The 18825-nt window shown below is 46.1% G+C and overlaps 1 protein-coding gene across 1 annotated transcript in view; it reads right to left on the bottom strand.

Moving 5' to 3' along the window:
- LOC122542851 (uncharacterized) overlaps positions 1–14878 on the bottom strand; it is a 35343-nt gene extending 20465 nt beyond the window's left edge. The window contains exons 1-3 of the mRNA XM_043680944.2: positions 13434–14878; positions 3696–3955; positions 2482–2603 (exon numbers count right to left, since the gene is read on the bottom strand). Of these exons, the coding sequence (XP_043536879.2) occupies positions 2482–2603; positions 3696–3955; positions 13434–14619 (1568 nt within the window). The 5' untranslated portion in view covers positions 14620–14878. The remainder of the gene's footprint in view (positions 1–2481; positions 2604–3695; positions 3956–13433) is intronic.
- Positions 14879–18825: the final 3947 nt, after the last annotated feature.

The following is an 18825-nucleotide window of genomic DNA, read 5'->3' as shown; positions in this document are numbered from 1 at the left end:
CTAAACCCACATCCCACCCTTTCAGCTCCTGTACCATTCTGTTAAACCTTGTGTTGTACCCAGTCTAAGGCCAACATTTCCTTCCTCATCAGCTTGGGCTGATAAGTAGCAAGTAACATGTGTGCCACATAAATGCAAGGCTATCTGTCTCAAAGAGGAAAAACTAACCATCTGCTCTTGATATTCAATAGCATTGCTAAATAAAGCAATGATAAGATAAGAAGCCCTCAAAATATGACTTTCGTTCTTGTGTGGGGAAATGCTATTAAATTAACAGTTTTTGAAATGATGTGCTCCATTCACTCATTCCACCAATAACTTACAGTGGCAGCAGTATGTACCACCTAAGAGATGTTCTTGCGGCAACTCACCAAGGTACTGTCGACAGCATCTTCCAAACTCACAAGCTCTACCACTGAGGGAGAAACATTACTACAAGCTCCTCTCCCAACCACACACACCATTCTGAGTTGGAACTATATCGCTGTTCCTTCACTGCCTTTGGGTCAAGTCATGGGACTCCTCTCTACAAGCATTGTGGGTGTCCCTACACCATATGAACTGCAGCGGTTCCAGTAGGCAGTTCACCACCACCTTCTTGGCGCAGTTAGGGATAGGCAATAAATGCTGGTCCAGCCAGCGACCAGCTACATTCTGTAAATGATTTTAAAAAGAAGTGTGGTGTCCCAGTAATGAATAGAGTCCACGAGATGTGGACTAACCAAATCTCAAGTAAATAAAGCAATGTTAAGATAAGAAGCCCTCAAAATATGACTTTTGTTCTTCGCGGGGAATTGCTATTAAATTAACAGTTTTTGAAATGATGTGAAGCAGTCGTGGGCAGCAAACCTGAGAAAGGATATATTGGCCTTGGAGGGAATGCTGTGTGGATTTGCCGAACTCCAAGGGTTAAACTACAAAGGGAGAATACACCAACTAGGTTTGTACTCCCTAGTAAGCAGAAAACATGTACTTATTTGATCAGGGTTTCAAAGGGAAACAAGTAGGATAAATGATTTTTGCTACTTGGGGAGTCTAAGACTCAGGGGCGGAGCATAAATATTAGAGCAAAAAATGTTCCAGAATTTAATTCAGGAAACACTCCTCAGACTGTGGCTGGTAGACGTTTAGCACTTCTCTCTGCAATTAATGTAGATCAATTGTTCACTTTGAATTTGAGGTGAGGTCAATTTTTTGTTGACTAATTAACGAATTAGAACATATAGGGCAAAGATGGGTGTACAGAGTAAGGTTCCAGATCAGTTCTGATCTCGTTGAATGGCAGATTTTCCTTTGTTCCCATGGCAGTGTGCTGATACCTGGGTTTATGCGGCAGCTGAAAAGAATGAACAGACCAAAGCTCTTTTTTTTTAGAATACAGAAGGCTTAAGGGTGACTGCATAAACTTATGCTAAAGTTTGGTAAGATAAACCTGGAGACATTTCCACTTGTGTGAGGAATCCAAACTGACAGACCCATAAATACTCCCTAATGGGAAATCAATTGAAACATCTTCAGTCAGAGAATGACTAGAGTATTCAACTTACTGTTAGGGCAGCATGGTGGCTCAATGGTTAGAACTGCTGCCTCACAGCGCCAGGAATCTAGATCTGATTCCATCCTTAGACGTCTGTCTATGAGGAGTTTGCACATTCTCCCCATGTCTGTGTAGGTCTCCTCCATATGCTCCAGTTTCCCCCCACAGTCCAAAGATGTGCAGATTAGATTAGATTCCCTACAGTGTGGAAACAGGCCCTTTGGCCCATCTAGTCCACACTGACGCTCCGAAGAGTAAACCACCCAGACCCATTTCGCTATGACTAATGCACCAAACACTATTTAATATGGCCAATTCACCTGACCTGCACATCTTTTGGACTGTGGGAGGAACCCTGAGCACCCAGAGCAAACCCACGCAGACACAGGGAGAACATGCAAACTCCACAGTTGCCCGAGGCTGGAATTGAACCCGGGTCCCTGGCGCTTTGAGGCAGCAGTGCTAACCACTGAGCCACTGTGCCACCCTATAGTTTAGTCGGATTTCCCTATAGTGTCCAGGGATGTGCAGACTAGGTGGATTAGCCATGGGAAATGCAGGATTACAGGAATGCATTGGGGGGGTTTGGTCTGGGTGGGATGCTCTTTGGAATTTCAGTATGGACTTGATGGGTCAAATGGCCTGCTTCAACACTGTAGGAATTCTATGTTTTAGGGAGTAATTGAGACAAATAGCACAGGTGCCTTGTGGGAGAGAAGAGTAGAAGGTAATGCTGATAGAGTGAGGGGAAGGAGGATGGCAGGAAGTTCATGTGGCTTTTGGACCTGATAGGCTGAATAACCTATTTCTGGACATCATTCCAAGTAATATATCCTTTTATTCCTCAGCAAACACGTGTTGGACTGGTTGGGTCAGTAAGTCTCCTGTTGCTGAAAGTGCAATATATGAAGAGTATGGAATGTCAAATGGACACTTCACTGTACCTCAGGAATCCTTCACCCGGTTTCTCTGTGCCCAGCAGCTGCCCGAGGGGTGGGATTGAGTCATGCGAGCTGGCGGAAGAGACCATGGGGAAACAGGAGTGGAACACTGACTCCAGTCCAACCTGAAAACCAAGATACAGACAACTCAGGCAAAGCAGCAATTGCAACACTTTCAAGACAATCCTCCCTGGAGCTAATCAGCATGAGAATAATGTTTTGCTTCCATTTCAGACCCCTCAATTCCATGGAAAGATTATCCACATTCCATAAATTTGCGTTGAATTAAAATTTTGTTCGCGACATCCTAATTTGCAACAGGTTTAGTCCCATGCTCATTGATCTACCCTGGCACCCGCTGTAGTATTGCCTTAAAGTTAAAGTGTTACAGCACCAGCTTGTTAATGAGCATTATTATCCTTCACTCCCATATTATGGTCTAGTTTGCTATTTACTTAAATCTTAGTAGCACTGGGCAAACCCTGGTGAGGTCAAGCCAGTCTGAATAGCTGAAGACTCCAGCTGGTCCAACATTTGAGGGGAAGCTTGTTATCTTCCAGTATGGCCTGGTAGAGATGCCCGAGTACTGGAACTAGGGAACAGATGATAGCTATATGTTAATTCAAGGATATTTGGGAGAGCACTTGACTGGGTATGGATGGACAGTGAGCTGGAATAGAACTCATAGAATCCCTACAGTGGACCATTCGGTCCAACAAGTCCACACCAACTCTCCGAAGAGTATCCCACCCAGACTTACCTCCCCACCCTATTCTTTCCAAGGCTAACCCACCTAACCTACACATCCCTAGACACTGTGGATAATTTAACATGGCCAATCCACCTAACATACACATCTTTGGACTGTGGGAGGAAACTGGAACAGTCAGAGGGAACCCAGACAGACCTGGAGAGAATGTGCAAGCTCCACACAGTCACCCAAGGCTGGCATTGAACCCGAGTCCCTGGTGCTGTGAGATAGTGGTTGTAACCACTGAGCCATTGTGCCATCCCTGTCTGGAAATGTTTGGATCCTGTCTAACTCTAGTATTGAACAAAGCCAAGTAAGCACATGAAAGGTAAGGAATAGCAGGATAAGCCGATAGTATTTGATGAAAGTAGGTAGGAAAGGGATTGCACTGACAGTTGGGCTGAATGACCCGTTTCCATACTGCTACAGGTATCTAATGTTCAACATATATTGTGCAATCACTTACATCGCCCAGTAAGGTTTGTGCAGATGGTGTTGGTTGGAATGTGTCTCGCTCCAGGGCAGTGGACCACCATTTTATCCTGGTTCCCTGTTGTTCTACCTCCCACTTATTCAGGGGAAAAGCATCAAAGCTGCTGCCCTGCATCTGCCGATCTTCATTGTGGAATGCTCTCCAGCCACTTTCAGAAGTTGGGGTATGGTCAGGTGCGAAGCAACTGGGTGGGCTCGTGCTCCTCCAACTCTCTGCTGCTCTGTTTGAAGACCCTAGAGGATAAGGGATCAGATATGAGCACTCTGTAAAAAAACAGATCTCAGCTTCCAATTCCCTGTGGGTCACTGCCTCTACACAAAGCACAGTAGTGATTTCCTAATTACATAATAGGTAATGCTCGTGGTCGTAAGAGGATGAGGCCATTCAACCCAGTCAGGACCTGTTGCACCTCTTAATCAGATTTCTACCTCAAACCTATTTACCTACCTTTGTTTAATATCCCCCTTATCCATAGCATCCATACAGTGTGGAAACAGGCCATTTGGCCCACACCAACTCTCTGAAGAGTATCCCACCTAGACTCATTTTCCCCTAACCTATCCCTGTAACCCTGCATTTCCCATAGCTAACCCACACATCCCTTGACACTATGAGCAATTTAGCATGGCCAATCCACCTAACCTGCACACCTTTGGACCGTGGGAGGAAACCCATGCAGACATTGGGAGAATGTGTAAACTTCATACAGACAGTCGCCCAAGGCTGGAATCGAACCTGGGTCTCTGGCACTGTGAGTGCAGCAGTGCTAACCACTGAGCCACCATGCTTCCCTATCCATAAAAAAGCTCCTGGTTATCTTGAAAGGCTCAATTGGCCCTAGTATTTACTCATTTTCAGGGAGTTAGAGCATTTTACATTTCCACAACCCTTTGTGTGAAAGAACAGCCTCCTGAATTTCTTCCTAAATGGCATAGGTCTGATTTTACAATTGTACTTTTGTTTCTGAACTCCCGCACCAGAGGAAAGTTGCTCTGGTATCTCCTCAACTGAATATTTCCATCAGCCACCTTCAAACTGCAAAGGAATTTAACCAAAGCCTATCTAACCTGTCCTCAAAGTTTAATTAAACTGCCCAGAGCAGCAAGTCTGTTTCAGCTAAAAACTGCAGAAACTCAGCGGGCCTGAGACTATCTGTGAAGGGAGAAATACAGTTGAGTTTGATATGAATCTTCGATGGCTGAAGAAGAGTCATAATAGACTTGAAACGTTAATTTTGGTTTCCTCTCTGGAAATCATCATATCATAGAATCCCTACAGTATGGAAGCAGGAAATCTGGACCATCAAGGCCACACTGACCCTCCACAGACCATCTCACCCAGACCCCTATCCTTGTTACCCTGGATTTCCCAATGCTAATCCACCTAGTCTGCACATTCTTCGACATTATGGTAATTTAGCATGACTAAACCACTTAACCTCACATGTTTGGAGGAAACTGCAGCACCCAAAAGAAGCCCACACAGACACTCGTCCAAGGCTCGAATTGAACCCAAGCCCCTGGTGCTATGAGGCAGCAGTATCAACGAGGTAAAAACAATGACTGCAGATGCTGGAAACCAGATTCTGGATTAGTGGTGCTGGAAGAGCACAGCAGTTCAGGCAGCATCCGAGGAGCTTCGAAATCGACGTTTCGGGCAAAAGCCCTTCATCAGGAGGGCTTTTGCCCAAAACGTCGATTTCAAAGCTCCTCGGATGCTGCCTGAACTGCTGTGCTCTTCCAGCACCACTAATCCAGCAGTATCAACCACTGAGTCACTGTGCTGCCCTAAAACTGAGTTCTGAAGAAGATTAATATTGGACTCAAAATGTTCATTTTGTTTCGCTGTCCACAAATGCCGTGAAATCTGCTGAGTTTCCACAGCATTTTCTGTTTTTATGTCAGAACCCCAGCATCTGCAGTACTTTGTTTTTATTTAGGGCTGATTGAGCCAGGGCAGTGGAAGAGGGAATCTATTCTATGTTTCACTGACCTGATTCAATGGAAGAATTGGAATGGGAATTGTGACATTTATATTTAAAACCAAAAGCCTGGAGAGTGATAGGAGAAGAGTGAAAGAGTTAGACTAATTGGATAGCCCTTTGAATGGGCTGAGTGGTCTCCTTTAGTTGTAAAATTTTGCCATCACAGCAATATGTTTTTACACCCAGTTTATGAATATGAAAGGGTGGGCTAGACCTGAATGGCCACAATGGCATTACAAATTCCAATGTTAGAAATGAATGCATGGTACACCATCTTGCAGTAACAGGCTATTGCCCATCATGCTTGTGCTGGGAATAGCACTGATCATGAAGTGAAGGATGTTTGCCTTTAACATCCTGAGTGCTTCACAGATGTAGTATGAATAAGACACTGAGGAGAAAGTGAGGACTGCAGATGCTGGAGATCAGAGTCAAAGAGTGTGGTGCTGGAAAAGCACAGCCGGCCAGGTAACATCCGAGGAGCAGGAGAATGGACATTTCAGACATAAGCTCTTCATCAGGATGCTTCATCAGGACTTATGCTCCTCGGATGCTGCCTGACTGGCTGCACTTTTCCAGAACCACAAGCTCCAACTAAGACAAAAGACCGCAATTTCCCCTCCCACGTGGTTGATGATGCCCTCCAGCGCATCTCATCCACTTCCTTCATCTCTGCCCTCGAACCTCACCCTTACAACCACAACAAGGACAGAATTCCCCCGGTCCTCACCTTCCAACTCACCAGCCTCTGTATACATTGCATCATCCTCCACCATTTTCAAACGGACCCCACCACCAGAGATATATTTCCCTCCCCACCCCTATTCGCTTTTCGTAAAGACTGCACAATGCGACTGCCTCGTCAAGTCCATGCCCCTCAATAGCCCACCCTCCCCTCCCAGCACCTTCCCCTGCAAATCCTGCGCCACAACTCCCTGCTCACCTCTGTCCAAGGCCCCAAAGGAACCTTCCACATCCATCAAAGTTTCACCTGCATTTCCACACATGTCATTTACTGTATCTGTTGTAACTCGCAGAGTGTTTCAGAGAATATCTCCAGGACACCCACACCAAACAACCCCACTGCCCTGTGGCCGAACACTTCAAATCCCCCTCCCACTCCGCCAAGGATGTGCAGGTCCTGGGCCTCCTCCATCACCACTCCCTAACCACCTGACACCTGGAGGAAGAATACCTCATCTTCTGCCTCAGGACCCTCCAACCCCATGGTATCAATGTGGATTTCACCAGTTTCCTCATTTCCTGTCCCCCCCCACCTTATCCCAATTCCAACCTTCCAGCTCAGCTCTACCCTCATGACCTGTCCCACCTGTCCATCTTTCTTCCCACCTATCCGCTCCACCCTCCCCTCCGACCTATCACCTTTACCCCCACCTCCATCCGCCTATCGCACTCTCCTACCTTCACCACGCACCCCCAGTCCCACCTCCCTCCCATTTATCTCTCCATCCCTTGGCTCCCAGCATCATTCCTGACGAAATGCTTATGCCTGAAAAGTCAATTCTCCTGCTCCTTGGATGCTGCCTGTCCTGCTGTGCTTTTCCAGCACCACACTCTCGCCACATAAGGATAGTTTGATTCAGATGACTGAAAGATTCATCAGATGTAGGATTTAAGAAGCGTATTTACGGAGATAAGCAAAATGGAGACAGACTGGCGGAGAGATTTAGAGAGGGAATTTCATGGATGAGGACCTTCGCAATTGAAGAGCCAGCCGCTAGTGGAATAGAGATTAATATCACAACTGGTGAAGAGGCCAGAATTGGAGGGGCATGGATATGTCAGAGGGTTGTGGGCCTGGTGAAAATTGCTGAGAAGGAGAGGGGTGAGATGCAGTGGGATTTGAAAACAATGAGCATTTTAATTTCAAGACATCGCATAACCTAGAGCTAATGCAGGTGAATGACAGCAGAACCATAAAATCCCTACAGTGCGGGAAAAGGCCATTCAGTCCATCAAATCTGCATCAATCCTCCAAAGAGCATCCCACTCAGCCCCCCACCCTATCTCTGTAACCCTGAATTTCCCATGGCTAACCTACCCAGCCTACATCCCTGGACACTACAGGGCAATTTAGCATGGCCAATCCACATAATCTGCACATTTTTGGATTTTGGGAGGAAACCGTAGCACCCAGAGGAAACCTACGCAGACACAGGGAGAACATGGAAACTCCACACAGACAGACCCTCGAGGCTGGAATGGAATCTGGGTCCCTGGTGCTGAGAGGCAGCAGTGTTAACCAGTTAAGACACAAGGAGCAGAATTTTGTGTCAAATTAAGTTTACAGATAATGGGATGTAGAAAATAAGCCGGAAATGCTTTGGAATAGTCAAGTCTCGAGTGTAGTTTGTTCTCCGTATTTCAACAGTTCATTACGTTGGCATGGTGGCTCAGTGGTTAGCACTGCTGCCTTACAGCACCAGGGTCCCAGGTTTGATTCCAGCCTTGGGCAACTATCTGTGTGAAGTTTGCACATTCTCCCTGTGTCTGTGTGGGTTTCCTCCCACAGTCACAAAGATGTGCAGGCCAGCTGAATTGGCCTTGCGAATTGCCCATAGTGTTAGCTGCATTAGTCAGAGGGAAATGGGTCTGGGTGGGTTACTCTTCGGAGGGTCAGTGTGGACTTGTTGTGGTGAAGGGCCTGTTTCCATTCTGTAGCTAATCTAATAATTAAATGCATTAGAATCAGTTCAGAGAAGGTTATTTGTCTGATTCCTGGGATTATTTTATGAGGAAAGATTCAACAGGTCAGGTTGTTATCTGTTGAAGTTTAAAAGAATGAGAAGTTTTCAATTGAAACATTACATTCTGAGAGGACCCCATAGGTAGATGTCGAACATATGCTTCCCTTGTAGGCCAGACTGGAGCTGACGGACATAGCTTAAAAATAATCTGGAGGTGATGAGAACAGCTGTCTCTCAGAGGGTTACAAGTCTGTGAAGCTCTCTTCCCCAGAGAGCAGTGGAGACTACGGCACTGAAAGTGATAAACTCCGGCACTAGATACATTTTTGATTGACGAGGAAGTCAAAGGAAGACATGAAAATGGAGTTGAGGCCATAACCAAATCCGTTGTGATTTCACTGCATGATGGGGCAGAGTTGAGGGGCCGAATGGCCTGCTCCTACAATTGAATTGTATGTTTGTACACAAGGCAAAATGGAACCATAGGACTGTGATGGAAATAGGCGGCCTTCATGATGTTATTGGAGACTCATCTTGAACCAGAGACTCGAGTTGTGAACAGACAGATTTACTCACAACCTCCTGCCAGGGTCAGGGATGGATTCAGTAAGTAGGGAACAATGTTTAGACCAGGCATTCCCAGTGTTTCATCTGCATTCTCCATTCCACAGGTCATCCCGCAGCTTGTGAAGTAGGGGTGGTACAAAAGTACTGTACATGTTTGCAACTTTTCTTCTCCCTATTGACTTAACTGATGTCTGCACAATGAAATTAATCCATTTACACTGACATGGAACCTCAATTGATAATAGCTAAATACCTGTGTAACCACACTAAGCCAACATGGTGTGCTGGACAAATCCTTAAAATGATCGAAATGCTTTAAAAAAAACACAGCAAAATGGTTAAGTCATTAAGTAGGTGTGTAGGCCTAGCAATGTATGTTTTGAACTAAGATCAGACATTCTGATGGCTTGCTCACACCGATACATTCACTTCCGGTTTCTCCAGTCGCTCTCATGCACGGACCTGAGGTCTGTGCATCTTGAAGAAATTACAGAGAACGTGGGTGGATCGTATCAAACAGCAGCCCCATTCAGCTGTTTACAACAGACAAGATTGCTGACTTTACCCAATCAGCCCGTCTTTGCAAAACCCTAACCGCAATTTTCAACGTTAGATGCGATTCTGTGCTAGACTTTTTAGCTACTGTTGTACAGAGTGTGCATAGGATTATGCTGACAATACATTTCAGATTTGAAAAATGTGGTGCTGGAAAAACACAGCAGGCCAGGCAGCATCCAAGGAGCAGGAAAATCAACGTTTCGGGCATAAGCCCTTCTTCAGGAATGAGGCTGGTGTGCCAAGTGGGCTGAGATAAAGGGTAGGGGGGAGGGAGTTTGGGGGAGGGGCGCTGGGAATACGATAGGTGGAAGGAGGTGAGGGTGAGGGTGATAGGCCGGAGAGGGGGTGGGGGCGGAGAGGTCGGGAAGAAGATTGCAGGTCAAAAGGGCGGTGCTGAATCCGGAGTTTGTGAGTAAATCTGTCTGTTCACAACTCAAGTTTCTGGTTCGACCCCAAGATGAGACTGAGATAAGGTGGGGGGAGGGGAAATGGGGAAGCTGGAGAAATCTACATTCATCCCGTGTGGTTGGAGGGTTCCTAGGCGGAAGATGAGGCGCTCTTCCTCCAGCACAGGATGAATGTAGATTTCCCCAGCTTCCCCATTTCTCCTCCCCCACCTTACCTCAGTTCTTATCTAACTGGCACACTCTCATTACAATGACTGTAGCAATTACAGTCCAATTAGGGTCCACTTGCCAATCAATCCGTATCTTTTTTGTCATACAGTACAGATATGTTGGTTCCCGTTTACATTGAAAACCGAAAGAACTGCGGATGCTATAAATCAGAGACAAGAACAGAATGAGAAGGGTCACGCTACCCAAGCGTTAACTCTGATTTCTCTCCACAGCTGCTGCCAGACCTGCCAAGCTTTTCCATCAACTTCTGTTTTTGTTCCCGATGACATTGATACTGTTTTGTGAATTGTCGTGAGTGCAGGACTTTGACAAAATGTGTCATTTTATAGCAATGCTCAAATTCTACACTGCCAAGTGGCTGGTGACGTGAATGCGATTTGAATTTGAAAGTCCTGCAACTTAAGACAGGACGAGGACAGACAAATAATTCTACAGAGGCAGTATAAACGTAAAACTGTAATTGTAAACGAGCTACTGGAAAAGACGCTACCGAAGGATTATTTCTGCAAAATATATTGGAAGTGTTTGGAGAGGTTGGGAATGTGCTTAGAAAAGAATACAAAATCCCAGACGAGAGGCATCCAGTAACAAAACAAAAGCAAGTTGTGATTCGTCTTTGTAAATAAGGAGTTTATTTGTTGTGGTTCTGTTCGCCGAGCTGGGAATTTCTGGTGCAGACGTTTCGTCCCCTGTCTAGGTGACATCCTCAGTGCTTGGGAGCCTCCTGTGAAGCGCTTCTGTGATGTTTCCTCCGGCATTTATAGTGGTTTGTCTCTGCCGCTTCCGGTTGTCAGTTCCAGCTGTCCGCTGCAGTGGCCGGTATATTGGGTCCAGGTCGATGTGCTTATTGATTGAATCTGTGGATGAGTGCCATGCCTCTAGGAATTCCCTGGCTGTTCTCTGTTTGGCTTGTCCTATAATAGTAGCAACTCATGTTGCTTGTCATCTGCGTGTGTGGCTACTAAGGACAGCTGGTCATGTGTTTCGTGGCTAGTTGGTGTTCATGGAGGCGGACCGTTAGCTGTCTTCCTGTTTGTCCTATGTAGTGTTTTGTGCAGTCCTTGCATGGGATTTTGTACACTACATTGGTTTTGTTCATGCTGGGTATCGGGTCCTTTGTTCTGGTGAGTTGTTGTCTGAGAGTGGCTGTTGGTTTGTAGCTAGTCTTTTGGGTTGTGGCTAGTCTTTTGGGTTGTGGCATGTCCTCATTCCGTTGTCTTTCCCTTAGGCATCTGTTGATGAAATTGTGGGAGTATCCGTTTTTGGCGAATACATTGTATAGGTGTTCTTCTTCCTCTTTTTGCAGTTCTGGTGTACTGCAGTGAACAGCCAGGGAATTCCTAGAGGCATGGCACTCATCCATAGATTCCATCAATAAGCACATCGACCTGAACCCAATATACCGGCCACTGCAGCGGACAGCTGGAACTGACAACCGGAAGCAGCAGATACAAATCACTATAAATGCCGGAGGAAACATCACAGAAGCGCTTCACAGGAGGCTCCCAAGCACTGAGGATGTCACTTAGACAGGGGACGAAACGTCTGCACCAGAAATTCCCAGCTCGGCGAACAGAACCACAACAACGAGCACCCGAGCTACAAATCTTCTCCCAAACTTTGAAGGAGTTTAGTCTCAACAAAGAGACCTTGGAGTGCAGGTTCATGGCTCCTTGAAAGTGGAGTCGCAGGTAGATAGGATAGTGAAGAAGACGTTTGGTATGCTTTCCTTTATTGGTTAGAGTATTGAGTACAGGAGTTGAGAGGTCATGTTGCGGCTGTTGGTTAGGCCTCTGTTAGAATATTGCGTGCAATTCTGATCTCCTTCCTATCGAAAAGATGTTGTGAAACTTGAAAAAGTTCAGAAAAGATTGACAAGGATGTTGCCAGGGTTGGAGGATTTGAGCTTTGGGGAGAGGCTGAACAGGCTGGGGCTGTTTTCCCTGGAGCATCGGAGGCAGAGGGGTGACCTTATAGAGGTTTACAAAATTATGAGGGGCATGGATAGGGTAAAGAGGGAAAGTCTTTTCCCTGGGATCGGGGAGTCCAGATGTAGAGGGCATGGGTTTAGGGTGAGAGAGGAACGATATAAAAGAGACCTACAGGGCAACACTTTCACACAGAGAACTGTCCAATGGCGCAGAACCTGAGAACCAGAAAACACAGTTGTTAACATTGTTAGCAAAAGAATCAAACTGAGCATGTCGAACTTTTTCTCCACACTGTGAGTGATGATGTACATGGCAGGTGTCTTTTCCCTCAGATGGGGACATCAAGGCCAAGGAGCATGTTTTTAAACTGTGAGGAGAAAGATTTTTTAAAAAAGACATGAAAGGTAATTTCTTTTTAAACAGAGAGTGATTTGTTTGTGGGATGAACTTCCAGAGGAAGTGGTGGATGAAGATACAGTTATAACATGTAAGAGACGTTTGGATAAGTGCATGAATAAGAAATGTTTGAAGGGATATAGGCAGGCAGGTGGGAGTAGTTTAGTTTGGGATGGACTGATTGGACTGAAGTCAAGAGTGTGGTGCTGGAAAAGCACAGCAGGTCAAGCAGCATCCGAGGAGCAGGGAAATCAACGTTTTGGGCATAAGCCCTTCATCAAGAATGAGGCCTCCTGAGTCGATTTTCCTGCTCCTCAGATGCTGCCTGACCTGCTGTGCTTTTCCAGCACCACACTCTTGACTCTAATCTCCAGCATCTGCAGTCCTCACTTTCGGCTGATTGGACCGAAGGGCTAGTTCCATGCTACATGACTCTATGAATGGTTATAATCTTGATTAGACTGTCTGAAAGTTTTCAGAAGACAATCGGTTTGATGCCTGAAAGAAAAATATTTGCAGGGCTACAGGAAATTTATGGGGGAGTGGAAGGAGCTAAGTTGCAAGGAGCCAGCACAGCCTCATTGAATAGAATGGCTTCCTTTTATGCTGTAACTATTCTAATCTATAAGAGAATGAGAGGGCAGGGGGCCTTACATTTACCAGCCAAGACCACTGACCAGAGCTTAGGCTAACCACACATTTGCCCCCAACCAGACAACCTTCTCTAGATTTTCAATTTGCCCCAGAGCCTCCCCTGCACCACTCTAATTGGTGGCATTCTTGTTGCCTAGTTGCTCATTGGCCAACAATGCTAGATCATGTGACACTGGGGTTGGGCTGACCGCGCTTTCTTCCACCTCCCTGCCATCAAACCCAAACTCCAGCCCAAGGTTTTGTACCAACCCAATGTTTGGGTTCTCATTGTTTACCGTGAAGGCTTGCTCCTGAATGCACACTTTCGTCCATGTCTGTTTCGGTTTCAATGTTTTCAGACCTGGGCCTCCACATTCTGCAGGTCGCCACATCCTCGCCTGACTCCCAATTCCATCCAGCTGCAGCGTAGCTCTGCTCATGCGGAGTCTCACTCTCCAGTCCCAGAGGGCCTGGAAATTCAGCCCATTGCACCAGGTTGCCCGCCTTCTCGAACACTCCAAACTCATCATCGTGATCCTCAGCCTCCTTGAGCTCCTCACAGTCCACATCAAGAACATTCTCCTCTGCCTGGGTGGCATCACCCAACTGGGCCTGGCCTCCCACAGCGCCTGTTTCCATAGTTACTGGGTCTGCAAGCCCTACAGTGCCCTCCCAGGCTGGATGTGGATGGATGTCCGATGGACCACTTCCTGTGGTAACATTCCCCTCGACATCTTTAATGTTCTGGTACCTCCATTGGTGTTTGTGAGATTCTGTCAGTTCTTTAACTGCACAGTCTTTGGAAGCAGATATTGTATGATCTTGTGAGATCCCAACCTGCTTGTGATCAGCTCCATGGTACGGCCTACACTGTTTCTCCACTCTGTGACCAACTCTATCACAGAGCCCACCCCCTGCCTCTGCTGTGGGACCAGCCCCATGATAAAGCCCACTCCCTGCCTCCTCTGTGGGACCAACTCCATGATTGAGCCCACTCCCTGCCTCTGCAGTGGGACCAGTGCCATGACATGACCCAACACATGCATCTGGCGTGCAGTCAGTTGGAGGACCGGGCCCATCCATTTCCTCCACTTTGGGACCAGATTTAGTAAACAGCCTAACCTCTGCCTCCACCGTGTGACCAGATCCACGGCAGCGCCTTTCTTCTGGCTCCACTGTGGGTCTAAGGACAGCCCCATTTAGTCCCATTGGTCTCTTGGCATCCATGTTGCCATCTGTTTCGAACCTCTCTCTGAGGTGGCAGCCAGGAAGCTGCACAGGCTGGCCACTGTCCTCTGCCGATTTGAGAGGGGCCCGTCTCCAGCAGCAGCCATTACCTTGCCATTGCGCTTTCCCGGCTGGGCCGAGTGGGACCCACGGGCGGTGGTCAGCCTTGGCTTGGGGAGAAAGCCTGCTCACCAAGTCCCCGGCAGCTGGTGCCAGGCAGCCGGCACCGTAGAACGGACGGTCTGACAGCATCATTTCCAATGATGCCCAGATCCCTTCTCTATTTAAAACTGGAAGAGGCTCTGAAACTCCATCCCCCGCATTGGACTGCTGCCCCTAGTGTCTTCTGAATGTCCTGCTGTTCCTGGTAACCCCTCCTCCGATTTTTCTAAGTTTCTTTTAACGCAGTGTGGCAAAGTTTCAAGATGTTTTCTTTCCTCTCCCACCCTCGCCAACTTCCACACCCCTTCACGTACTTACAGTTTCCAAACACCAACTGGAATCTGCCCCTCAAACCATTTGTGCTGTGTGTGCCCACCTTGGGAGCACAGGTCTGGGAGTCAGGATAATTGGATGGGAACTTTGCTGCTGAGAATAACTCAAAACAGCCCCCTTTCTCTTTCTTCTCTTGTGCTTTAATTCAGATCCCAGGGTTCTCGGAAAAGTTAATCCATCTCTTCTGACCCAGATAGGTTGCGACTGAAGCAAGGCGTGGGATCACGTTCCATGGCATACGCAAGAATGAAACCACACGGCTGTACAAAGAAAAAGGGAAAGATAGTGTTACAAACAAGGTTACCTTGTGCACCCAGCACACACTACAGCACTCATGGAAGGAAAAGAAAGACTTGCGTTTATGTAGCATCTTTCACAATTGTCAGGATATCGCAAAATGCTTTACACCCAATGGAGCAAAATGTTGTAGGAAACATGGTGGTCAGTTTGTGCATGGTAGTATCCCACAAACAGGAACAGGTTAAACACCAGATGGTAACCACTTAGATCCTCATCCAAAGAACCATCCTTCGCGTCTGAATCATACTTGCCTGAGGAATGCATCATTGCCACGTCTGATCCTGTTCTCATCCAGAGTCACTGGATAACAATCAGGAGCACGAACCTTCCTCAGTCCGGCCTCATACTCCTCAAATGAGGTCAGCTAACTCAGCAAAGACCAAGGTTTGTACCTTTCTGGCCTCTGAGGCTCAGTATTCTTGATGCATAACTGAGAGAGAGAGAAAAGTTGAGAGGAGAGAAAGAGAGAGACTGAGGGAGTTACAGAGTTAGCCTAGCAACAGCTATTCAGGACTGAGTAATGAAATGTTCCAACAGTAGCAGCAACAGCAAAAAAAAAATTCCTGCATGTTGAGTGAGTCAAGATTTTTTAAATTCATTCCACGAACAAATATTTTTTGCTCATCTTCAGATGGTAGCTGTAAGCCACCTTCTTTAAACACTTCACTTCATCTGGTGTAGGTACAACTCCCCTCCAGTGCAGTTAGGGCTATAAGTTCCAGGATTTTGATCAGGTGACGTTAAAGGAATGGCAATACAATTTCAAGCCAGGATAATGTTGGGAAATTGCATGTAGTGTTGCTTACACACAACTGCTGCCCTTGTCATTCTTGGTGGTCGCGGTTGCAGGTTTGGAAGGCGCTGTTGAAGGAGCTGTATGATGTGCTATGATGTCAATCACTACCATCTGGTGTCTTACGTAGTTATCTGCCACCATTACATTGACTGAGTCTTAAGCCATACTTGGTTTACAGTAATAGTCATGCCATTTATTGTAGGATAACAACCAGGCACAAGTTCCATTATCAAGTTAGTCATTGTTACTCAGACTATTGGGAGAACTGCAAAGTGCTAAGATTTTCTGCCTTTCCAACCCAAGTCCTTACGATATCATCGTATTGGATGGAGTTTAATGTAGTCTCCAACATTAAGCCTTTCAGAACCATTGTTTTACATCATAGAGGTCTTGGTGAGTAATTGCAGCACATCTTGTAGATGGTCCACACACTGTGCGCCAGTGGTGAAGGCAGTGAATATTAAAAAGTGATTGATGCTATGAAAATGACCTACCTTGGCCCCGATCAAGCAACATCTTGACACCAAAATTTTCATCCCTATTTTCAAATGCCACCCCTCCTTATCTCTGTAATCTCTGCCTGCCTCTGAAATATCTAAATTCCTTCATCCTGGTGTCTTCAGCATCCCCAATTTTAATTGTTCCACCACTGGTGGCATGCTGTTGATACCAAGACTCCCAAGTTCTGGAATTCCCGTTCTTCCATATTTCCTCCACTAATACATTGCTTAAAGTCGCCACAGTCCGAGTGGTCTATACAGCTGCTCTCTCAATCGAGACAAGCTGATTGGTGATGGTTTGACTGGAGGGTCACCATACCATGGGCAAGGTTGAGAAAGTGGGACCTTCCTGGTAACCTCAGCTGGTAACCACAGCTGGGAATTGAACCTGTGCTGTGGGCATCATTCCGCATCACAAACAAGCTGTCTAGCCAACTGAGATGCTAACACATTGGGTTCAATCCTTACCTTGTCTGGGTACATGTGACTCCAGACCCACAGCAACGTGGTTGACTCTTAACTGCCCTCTGAGCAATTAGGAAATGGATAGTAATGTGGACCTAGGCAGTGATGCCCTCATCTCAAGAATGATTTTTTTTTAAAAACCCTGCATTGGCTGAGGTTACCATGAAGGACTCTCCTTCTCAACTCTCTCCTCACCTGAAGCATGCTGACCCTCAGATTAAACCACCAGCAATCATCTCTTTCTAATGAGAGATCAGCCCTGTGGTCTGGTAGGACTAAGACAACTTTATCTTTTATCTGAAAACCTCCATTTTTAACTAGGCTTTTGGTCATCTGGCCTACTTATTCCCTTAATGTGACTTGGTGTCATATTTAACTTGATTGTGCTTCTGTGAAATGCCTTGGGATATTTGATTGCATTCAAGGTGCTACACAAATATAAGTTGCTGTTGTTAGCAAGGGCACTGGAAGGAAGACAGGATTACAAATGTGAGGAAGACTATAAAGCAGTGTTAAGAGAAGCTGATAAAACAAAAGAATTAAGGCATGCTGACACAAGAGTGAGAGTTACAGATTAGCCTAGCAACAGCTTGTCCATTCAAGGCTGCGCAACAGAACATTTCCAATTGTCTCAGCAATAACAGAAAAGCTGCTGATGCATGTGGAGTGAGAAAATGTACAGGGGATTAGGCTTTTGATTACCATATCGGGTGACAGGCAGTAGAAGAGCCAATCTGGGAACAAACATTAAGAACAAAAGCATACAACCGTTTTCATTTGCTAAACAGTACATTGCCCACATTTACTTGCCCTTGGTCCCATAAATATTTTAGTGGTAAAATCATAGAGTCATAAGAGGTGTGCAGACCCTTCAGTACAATTCATCCATATCAACCAGATATCCTAAATTAATCTAGCATTTGACCCATATCCTTCTAAACCCTTCCTATTCATATACCCATCCAGATGCCTTTTAAATGTTGTAATTGTACCAGCCTCCACCACTTCCTCTGGCAGTTCATTCCATGCATGCACCACCCTCTGTGTAAAAACGGTTGTCCCTTAGGTCCCTTTTAAATCTTTCCCCTCTCACCTTAAACCTATGCTCTCTAGTTTGGGACACCCTTACCTTGAGGAGACAATCTTGACTATTCACCCTATTCCATGCCCCTCATGATTTTATAAACCTCTGTAAGGTCACCCCTCACCCCTCAGCCTCTGATACTCCAGGGAAAAACAGCAGTCTATTCAGCCTCTCCCTATAGCTCAGACCCTCCAACCCTGGCAACATGCTTGTAAATCTTCTCTGAACCCTTTCAAGTTTCACAATATCCTTCCTATAGGAGGGAGACTAGAATTGCACACAATCCTGGATGAGTGCAGCTCAAATAATATTTAAGTAGTTCTTTCATGACGAAACATCAGTTTGATTAACAGCCCATCCACCACCTTCAATATTTACTGCCTCCACTAGCTGATGCTCAGTAATAGCAGTGTGTACCCAAGGTGAACTATGGCGATTTAGCAAGGCTGCTTTGACAGCACCTTCCAAATTTGTAGCCACAACCCTCTAGAGAACATCACTACTGGCAGGTTCCCTTCCAACTCACATAGCATTCTGAGCTGGTAATATATCATCACTCCTTCACTGACATTAGGGTCAAAATACTGGAATGTCTATCCTTACAGAATGGTGAGTGTACCTACACCAGATGGACTACAGTGGTTCAAGAAGACAGCTTAAGAGCAGCTAGGGGTGGTCAGTAAACGATAACCTAGCCAGCAGTACCTATATTTAATAAATGCATAACAAACTCAGTTCCTTAGCCCACTCCATCTCACTTTCTGAATATTGCCTGAGACTAAATGCAATTCTTTGCTTTATTTCACAAATAACGTGCAACC

The sequence above is a fragment of the Chiloscyllium plagiosum genome, unplaced genomic scaffold (assembly GCF_037043375.1).
Source record: "Chiloscyllium plagiosum isolate Xiang-an unplaced genomic scaffold, Cpla_swu_hap1 HiC_scaffold_47, whole genome shotgun sequence".
NCBI classification, from domain to species: domain Eukaryota; kingdom Metazoa; phylum Chordata; class Chondrichthyes; order Orectolobiformes; family Hemiscylliidae; genus Chiloscyllium; species Chiloscyllium plagiosum.
This window is presented reverse-complemented; position numbering and strand designations above follow the sequence as displayed.